The 10092-nt window shown below is 34.5% G+C and overlaps 1 protein-coding gene across 1 annotated transcript in view; it reads right to left on the bottom strand.

Annotated features, from left to right (window-relative positions):
- Positions 1–10092, bottom strand: part of LOC140231772 (formin-like protein 2) — a 47844-nt gene that overhangs the window by 14086 nt on the left and 23666 nt on the right. The window contains exons 3-7 of the mRNA XM_072311925.1: positions 5128–5315; positions 3132–3327; positions 2639–2689; positions 2393–2491; positions 923–1069 (exon numbers count right to left, since the gene is read on the bottom strand). Of these exons, the coding sequence (XP_072168026.1) occupies positions 923–1069; positions 2393–2491; positions 2639–2689; positions 3132–3327; positions 5128–5315 (681 nt within the window). The remainder of the gene's footprint in view (positions 1–922; positions 1070–2392; positions 2492–2638; positions 2690–3131; positions 3328–5127; positions 5316–10092) is intronic.

Raw genomic sequence — 10092 nt, 5'->3', positions numbered from 1 at the left:
GAACAACGCCAAAGCAGCTGCGACGGCACTTGGACGATGTTGGTGTGCCAGATCGAGTGCAAACGCTCCAAAAAGCAGCATTGCTGGGGACGGCACGAATCCTGAGAAAAGTACTGGAAGTCTAAGGTTCCAGGATGGAACTTGACGTGATATTAATCTCCAAGAGATATCTTGTGAAGATAGAGATACCAATAATAATAATATTATTATTATTATTATTATTATTATCATTATTATTATTATTGCTGTTGTTGTTATGTTGTTTTTATAGCATTGAATGTTTTACTGATACTTCGTGACGACACCAAATGCATCTTTTTGATTCATGGAATCATACCGTAAAATACACTGGTGCTTCATCTCTGTTATGATATCGGGTGAGGAACATCACTTACCATTGTTTGGAGAGAAAATATTTGAAAATGATGCTACTCGCATCCTCAAAACGAAAAGTATAATTGTGGTATATACGCAAAGCCGAAAACATTTTTTTAAAACTTCATACACGCTTTGCTGTTCTCGCATTCTACTGGTTTGAGTAGCCTTCGCTCTCGAATTGAAAAATTCGAATTTAATGAAAAGTGTTTTACCCTTTTGGTAAACTCCCTTTCCAATTGGCAATAGAGAAGAAAATAGGACTCCGATGGAAATGATGGCAAAAACAGAACTCTATAATCAATATTAAATCAAAGTAAAAAAACATCGAACAGGAATTGCATTCTACCGAATTGTGTTTTAGATGATATTGAAATTGTAATTATGTATTTTAGATCTTAATTTGATCGAATTGAATAAAAAAAAATAGTGTGAATCAAAGTGGACTGAAATTATAAATAAGCTGGATTGAAACTAGACTAAAACTGAATTCAAACTGGAATTGAACTGGAATATGAGGTTTGGAATTAAAAGTTAACATGCTTACCACGAGTTCGATTCTAGATCGCTCCAGCATGATCATTTGGGAGATGGCAAAGAAGCGGACTTTCTCTTTGATCTTCGCCCGGAACTTCGAGAGACAGGTCAGGACCCGATTCAGTCCGTCTCTAGCTTCGCACACCGCGATCAGAATCTGCCGAAAATAAAAAATAACTATAATGAATACCTGTCTGTCGTTTTGCATCTGAAACAATTACAAATGGCGCAGTCCTCTGCCTTCGGAATGACAAAGGATATCATGCAAATTCCACCCTCTTCCTGAATGACGCCAGCCCGTAACGCTATCAACATTATTTTTATAAGCACGGTAAGATTGATTTAAAGTTGGAGGACAATAATTCATACCATCCTAACTCAAGGAGAGAGAGACACGGCAACCTACCATAATGATGTCTGCCCTATTTTACACGAGTCTCCAACTGCACTTGCCAATTCCTTTTTTTTTTCTTCTTTTGATTCACAGAACAGTGAAGGATTGGAATGCACTGTCAAGCAATGTTAAACAGATTCATAATTCTGACACATTATTTAAAAGATGCGTTCCAGTGTCATCTCCGTTGTGATTAGCTCCACATTACACCACATTGCTGAGTTATTCTCTGTTCAGAGTTTTTTTTCCAGTGTTATGTCGTCAAGATCCAGATTCAGAAACATCTATTTTGATGGGGATAATAATCTCGATGCCTGAAACAGCAGAATTCTATGTTTGAAACCTTTGCCGGTGTGAGCACGTTTGGAAAAATGTTTACCCACCATGATGTCCCTCCTGACCAAGGTGTTATAAAAGATATTATCACCTTGCTATGCTGTTATGAAGTAATGATGGTGGGCGAGGCAGGGAGAAAAGTGCAAGAACTCAGGCTAATAAAACATATTATCCATGGACACAGTTCCACTTCTATTAGGCATTATGAAATAACTGATATCTAGGGTCCACACTCTAGACCATGTCAAAGATATTATGCGCTATATAAGAACGGCAATTAATAATGATAATAATAATAATAATAATAATAATAATAATAATAATAATAATAATAATAATAATAATAATAATAATAATACCGTCCGAAGTGGCAATCCATTGAAGGTATTCACATAAATAAGTCATTTAAAAATAACAACGATCAATAAAAACCAAAATCATATATCACCACTTTATAATGAAAGGAATGAGTAAGAAAGCGTGACGCTGAAACATGATTTCTACAAAATTGGATCAAAAGCTCTTAAATTTAGTCATTTGCTCTTGTTTTCTTTTTTTCTTGGGCTGCAATTGAGACACACGGCATGTAGTTGGCATAGTCAGTATAGAAAAACTGCGTTCCATACCAAGGTACGCTCTGTAACACACACGTATTGTATTTATGAGGGGGAGGGTAGCTACCCGAGATCATGGATGTAGTTTATGATTATGATAATAGAATAAAATCCTATAACCTCATACTTTTCTTACCATGAAGGCGTAAAGACGTGCGGATAGAGACCTACTGATTATACAGCTTGCGATGTTCTCCAACACGTCTGGTGACGTCATAATGAGACGAAGACCGGCCTAGCAACAGAGAAAAATAAGGAGAGAAAACAATGTCGTTGATTTTCCACACGGTTTATACATTACACGGTGATTATTGTTTTCCCACTGGATTTTGTCAGTTACTCAAACTACGATTATATTTTTTTCCTCAAATTTCAAACTCACCTCATCCTCGGCAATCTTACGGAGACAATTCACTGCGTCTGACTCTTCCGTCTGTATGGATGACAAAATAAGAATTATCAATTATCAAAGACATAAAAAGCAAATGGACTGATATCACCAATCACAGACAATCGTAGGTTTTTGACAGCTTTATTAGTTGCAGTGTATATGAAGTAATGTATTTAAAGCAGTAGGCCTATACTAGATGAAATCGTTTTGATTTTTGCCAATTTTGTCAGTTTTAAAGCAGTAAAAGAAAGTAGTGAGTTAATGTCTGAAAAAACCTAAAGGTTTTGTATCCAATGTGAACTGGAATCATATTCATTATTATTATTTAAGACTGTAGATGGCTCCCTGTAAAATTGTATTCTCTGCAATTGTATTATCTATCTTATGTATTATATAGATGTAAAATTTATTTGTACCTAAGTAATGTTGATAAGTGAATAAAATTTCTTGTGAAATATATCGATAGCACGTTCGCACAACTCACCGTCGTTCTCTTGATGTTCTCCATGAGTTTCAACTGCTTCTTGTCGAGTGTCGGCGTCTTGCCCTGAGCGCTGATGGCCGAGTTGTTTAGGCTCTGCTGGTTTCTATCCCTTTCAATCAGGTCCTGAGTCTGTTGAAGGAAGGCGCTGAGAAGCTCCACCCCCTCCGACTCGGCCGAGATGAAACTTTTGAGAAAGCTAAGAAGGGGGAAAACAGGAAGGGGTTATGATGTTTGGAAATGCAAAACCTCTCTTAACTCCAAGTATAATATCGCTACCTGTCCTGTGAGTTATCATTCCTGATAAATCATTCTTAATCAATTACTTCTTAATGTGAAAATTTACCTCCAATATACATGTGATTTCAATGAATGCAGTAAATCAAAAGAACACATGGGTGAAGGTTAAAGGCATCATTTACCATTTGCAGATGGAACGAAAACCCAGCATTAGTGCTTTGAAATAGTCGTAAAATATAAGTTAGTGATAAAAACAACCACTGTAAAAACTTGAATCCGTATTATCGATGTTACTAAATACACAAAATGTGCAAAATAGTCATAATAAAAATGTGTCCACGCTAAACCGTTTATACAGTTATGGTTTCTTAAGAAAAATACCGATATCTCCTTATGTTTTAGGCTTTATTGCAAAAATTTTATATCGGAGGAAGTTTTGTGATACTAAAGACCTTCACATATGCATCATAATGTGATATCTTGATTAAAAAAAAAAAATCACTGCTCCCAAAGGTAAACTGGACCTTTAAGGGAAATCGGACAACCCGTTGATAGCTATGAATTTTCCATATTTTGGTTTAATCTATGAGCCGTCAGAGCTGAATAAGAAGACTACAACAGGAAAGGAGTAACGGTATGCATGGAGTATCGAGATATTTCCACTAGATGTATCTAATTATTATTATTTTTTTTTTAATGGGAAGAACATATTTCTTCGACATATTACTGACATAATCTCACGAGTAACATTACCCTGCCTTCTGAAAGAGGAACAAGTGCTCTTTTCATTATATCGCTCACAAAATGAGAGATGTTAGATTTTCTTTGAGAGATGAGAGATTCTCTTTACATTTTTCATATCAATGGCCAACCGTCACACCACGAATAGATAGAGTTGCTTTTATTTATATCCTTACATCTGAGTGAAAGATGAAGCCAGATTGGATTAGGATGTACCAAGTTCATAGTCAATGTTTTAATTTATAGTCATGTGAATAATCAAAAGTTTAGAGTTAATGTGCAAGTAATAATTCATGTCACCGCCTTGATATTCTGTAGCTCGTAATTTTGATGATATTCATGTTGTTGTTGCTGCTGCTGTTGATAATAATAATAATAATGATAATAATGATAATAATAATAATAATAATAATAATAATGATAATAATAATAATGATAATTATAATAAACATTATAATAACTTATCACAGAAAGAATAATACTTGTAATATGCAATATATTGTGAGGTTATATATATATGTAAGTTTTATTGATGGCCTGTTGTTTGTTCATGTATTATTTTTTTTATTGTTGTTGTAGCTCATTAGCTTGTTTGTATTTGTCTTCTGAGTTTATTACCTGTAAATCTTTGTCATTAAGTTCTTTTTATCTTATTCTTGCCATGTTCTTGACTGTCTTTCTCCTTGTCTCCGTTTATGTTCTGTAACTTAAGAAACACAATTTTTAAAATGCAAACTTGTTAGATGCAGTCCATCAAGGGTTTGACCTTTGATAGGTCAATGGCCTTTGTCATTTCCTCACATCTGCTGCAGTTCTTACTGTTTTTACTGTGTTTATATTTTACTGTAACTGTCCTTGTACTCTTTGTGTTTTGTTTTGTGTGTAATATTTCTGTGTTATGTTCTGTACATATTTATGTGTATTTTTGTGGGTTTTTTTTTAAGAGATGTGAAATAAATTGAATTGAATTGAATTGAATTAATAGAATACAGAAATAATGACAGGGGAAAAGTCTCACTCGTTCTTTGAGGAGTGGAGGTCTTCCTTGAGGTCGTCCATGACCTCCCTTATTGGATTTAGCGTCTTCACCGTCTTTTTCCACGAGGACTTCTTGAGGGAGGTGTCCATGTGGATCATGGGCTCGGTGTGGCCTCGGAGCTGGCCCACATAATACCGAACGTCGTGTAGGCATGACTTGAGGGCGGGCTGCAAAATAAGCAGTCAGTGAAAGGAGACCAATTGAAGAGCTTCATGCATTGTAAAAGGAATTAACTCCATTCTTGACATTTTGAGATATTTGCGATTAAACCTGCAAATAAGAATAAGAATAAAAAAACCGAAGACAAAAAATATGGGATATTTCTATACGAAACTTGAAGAATATCCCTTCGTAGAAAACAAGAGATATTTTATTTGAAATTATCTATTTTGTTGTTTTGATGGTGCATCTACTTTAAAAACTGTTTAAGAATGGTCCTCGACCCGTTCTGTGAAATTCTCTTTCCACACAGGACTACTGAGAACAATATTATGAACTTGCTTTTCTTAGTCGAATTTAGAACCAGACCCAACCCCCCAACCCCACCCCCAAAAAAAACCTCAATAAAGGGATTTGTAATGACTTCTTCTTTTATGTCATGTTGGCCCTCGATATTTCATTCCCCTTATTTCAGACATGTAAGAATGAAACATGAATTTTTATCCTTCTTGACAGATTTTATTAGCACAAGACGATCCTAGCGAAAGTTTTGGTCGAGGAATGACATTTATAAAGAATTACAAAGAACATAAAGATGTTTTTCTTGAGTCTCGAGAACAAGAGTCGGGCCCGGGGACCAAATGGACAACCTGATGACACCTGTACCCATGGAAGGGGTGAGAGAGACCCTCGTTTAGAATCACCATCGTATGGCGTGAACACGGTACAACCTCTGGAGGTTTCACTTATCCAGGTTAGTGAAGATGAAACACCTCATTTCTCCTAGCTATTTTTCAGAATTTGTTGAATTTTAACACACGTCTCCATGGGGAATGATTTTACCCGTGTGAGCCCTATAATGATAACCGCACCCGCCCATGGGCGTACTACGCAAAATCAGAGAGAGTTCCCTCTGAGCCTATGTGCATATATACGTAAAAAAAAAATAAAAAAAAAACCTATACAGAAGTGTAAAAAAAAAGTACCGAGTAAAAAAAATTAGGAAAATCAAACACATAAACGAAAATAATAAATAAATCAAAAATCGGCTACCCTATGTGATTTAGATGTTGAGCTGCACTCTTTGGTATTGTGCAAATCTTTTCATATGTTTTGAATTTTTTTTTTCTCAACAAAGATAAAACCTATTTGCTGACCATGGAGGATAAGCAAAAATGTGTGACACTTAAGTAGCGCCATCGATACCAGTACAAATGTTGCTATGTCTGGGGGTAAAAAAAAAAAAAAAAAAAAATCTTAAGACTTATCTTTTTACAAGTGTCAAACATTTTTTTTTTCTCCTGAGAAAATGTTTCTTTAGATGCTTTTTTTTTGCGTGTAATGTCATGAGGAACTTGTACATATTGTTGCATGTCTTCCTCAGTAGATACGTTCTGTATGTTTTCGAGAGCTGCATTTTAACACACACAATGTATAAATCACACAGGTTTACCAATTCTTCTTACTATCTCAACTTTTCCAATAACTTACTTTCGCTTATGACTGTGTTTGGTTTTCAAAATTGTGACAAATTAGTTTATTTTCATTTTCAATAAAAGGCAACATATCAGAACGGAATTCCTTTTTAAGATTGCGGTAGTTAAGAAAACAAATAAACAAACGCTCAATCTGCTGAAAATTAGTTACTGGTTGCAGACCATGATTACACGATGCAATCCAACATTGGCCTGAGCCAGTCCTACTCGGCTTGATAACAACAATTTTGCGTTCCTATCTGCGTATAAGGTCACGGGTAGTTCAACCTATAGGTTCGTACAACGCTGCGAATGTGGGTCTTTTCATATAATTTATATATAATCGTTATAGTATTGGTATTTCACAAGGGACCACGACAACCAATCGTGGTCCACTCTAGAAATTTGACGTACACCCTAGGATACGTCTCACAAAAGTTTGGACCTAGTCCATGTTGATCGGAACTATGCCGCTGGTAAGCTCGCAAGATTTATATCTTAAAGGGATTGGATAATTTTGGTTGAGACCTAAACATCAGGTTTCTAACATATTTGAGTGAGATAATGAGAAACCTCTCATGAAATATGAAAGAACATGTGATTCCAAGTGGAAATCAACAAATCTGTTGAAAATTGCTTTTGAAATGGCTGAGGTACCCAAAACAGAGCAATCCAAATAAAAGGTGGGACCCACGTTTTACTACGGTTGCTTTGTTTTACTTTGTTTTTGGATATCTCAGCCATTCCAAAGCCAATTTTTATCAAATTAACTTTGAATTCCTCTTAGAATGGTATGCTCTGTACTATTTCACAAGTGTTTTCTTGATATCTCGCAAAAAGTTTAAAGCCCAATTCTCATCTCCACCAATACTGTACCATCCCTTTAATCCTTATATTTAATGCCGTGGTTATTTCGGATACTGTATTTCGGAAAACAACTACATGAATATATAGAATAATCTTGAATATAGGATGCGTAACCGGATGGAGTAATTCAACCTTTCTTTTTTCACTCATCAATTTACAGTCGAAGTATCTCAGCAATACCGATTCTTTTCTGTATTTGAAATTCATTCTCACATGCCCTTATTTTTTTTTTTTTCATGTCGTAATCTAATACCTTGTTGTTATTTTTTTTCCCTTTTTCTTCTTTTGTGTCGGAAACAAGCTTATCCTGGTGCTTATACCTTGTTTCTTGCTCTTTGCATATGATAAGCATAATACATGACTCGGACAAGAACACTTATGATCGATCATTGTAATCAATACATATTTACATTTTTTATGTCGTGGTTATTTATGATACTTTTTTTTTGGATCTACCATGAGGTAACATAAAAGTAAAAGTAAATGAGTAAAAAATAAATAAATTAATAGGTTAATATCATTATATGCTTTATGAATCAAAAACATTAAGTATGCATACTTAGTTATGTGTAAATCACATTATTATATTAATTTGACGCAGACGCTGAAACTCATGATCGATCAATAAAATGAAATGTAGAAGGCACTACACAGGGAATCGCAGATTTATATTGATAGAGGAAACAAATAAACCTCCTCCTTGATTGATCTTACGATTGGAAATCAATCCTGATATCTATTTCATTGCTATATATATATATATAAGAATCAAGGAAAAGTTTAAAGGGACCGTACAGTACTGGATGAGGTGAGGATTCAGTTTGTAACGTCTTGCGAGATACCGTAGTTAGAAACCACTATGAAATGTTAAAAGAGCATACTATTCGAAAGGGAATCAAAATGTTTACTTGATGCAAAAAAAAAAAAAAAAAAAAAAAAATCTGATTTGAAATGTCTGGGATATCTTCGAACGAGGAAATACAAAGAGATCCGATTAAAAGTCGTGACCTGTCAATACTATAAGGATCGCTTTTTTGGGAGGGGGAATATCTCAGCTATTTAAAGGACAATTTTCATTAAATAAATATTTTATCCTACTTGAAATTACATGCTCTTTCTTATTTCATTAGATGTTTCTCATTATCTCATCAAGAAATGTTATAAACCTGAATACTCACCTCAACCAGTACTGTACAATCCCTTGAAGTGAGAAATCTTACACAAACAATAAGGTCTGTATGATAAAGATACAGAATGAATTCTGTCAGTGTTCAAATATTTGAGAAAAGTGAGAATAAGCAAATTTTGTGTACAAAAGGGGGGAAATGGTGAGCTGTAAACATCTACATCACACAGGGTTGGCAATTTTTCTTATTCTCTTAAACTTTACAATTCATTAATCTAGGTGTCATTTTTTTTGTCAATGTTTACTGATTGATTTCTGAGATTTCTATGTTCTTTTAACGTAAGAAGCAATTAACATAATACTAGTATATCCTATCAGAACAGAATTTATTTGCGAGATTGCTGTAATTCAAACAAAAATTAAAGTATTGTTTGTTTTTCAGCGCAAATAACTCAATGAAATGGTCCCCGATATCAGTACCTTTACTCTCCTTGAGTGGGCTGATTGTGCGCAGTGATATTCTTTTCGTGTTTATTCATATGTGTGTACACTGATCAGCTTGTCCGATTTTCAACTAATAAACGGTGTGTGTACCGGAATAAGAAAGTGACGATAGAGCACTGCGCAGTGTAACATCAATTATATGTTCTAAATGTGTTGCAATGATACCGTAGCACAATATTAAGTAAATACATATCTTTGCATTCAATTATTCGAATGAGGACCGCGACAACCAATCGCGATCCGATCTAAAAAGTGTTTGTTTTGTAGTCCCACATACATTTGGACCTAGTCCATAAGTACGTGTGTAAATAGTATTGAAGTTTACCAAAATATATACAATATTTTTATATTTATTGTCGTAGTTACATTATAGATACTTCATTGGTTTGTGCGTATTTTATGTTATTTTAGTATACATCACTTGAAAATATAAAACGCTAAATTTTTAGATTAAAATTTTGATGATGAAAATGTAAATATGTAAATCGCCATTCAATTTATATATCTGTTTATATATCTTGTTATAAAATCATTTTACAAGACATTTGACTCCGCAGCTCAACTCATGATCGATCAATAAAATGGAACGTAGATGGCGCTAGAGAGTAAAGTCGCACAGAAGGCTCTGAAGTCGCAGATTTACCGATTCAAGTTGCAACAAGTACTCGTACTCTTGAATATGGTATTATGCCCGTTTCATAAAGATTGATTGATCTTATGGCTGCAATTCCAACCTGATATATGTTGATGTGCATGAATATAGAAAAACAAAGAAAAAGATCAATGAAACTTCAAGCGAAAAATCTTGAAGAC

Source organism: Diadema setosum, chromosome 8, assembly GCF_964275005.1.
Source record: "Diadema setosum chromosome 8, eeDiaSeto1, whole genome shotgun sequence".
NCBI lineage: Eukaryota > Metazoa > Echinodermata > Echinoidea > Diadematoida > Diadematidae > Diadema > Diadema setosum.
Note: the sequence above shows the minus strand (reverse complement) of the source record. Positions and strands in the feature narration are given on the sequence as shown.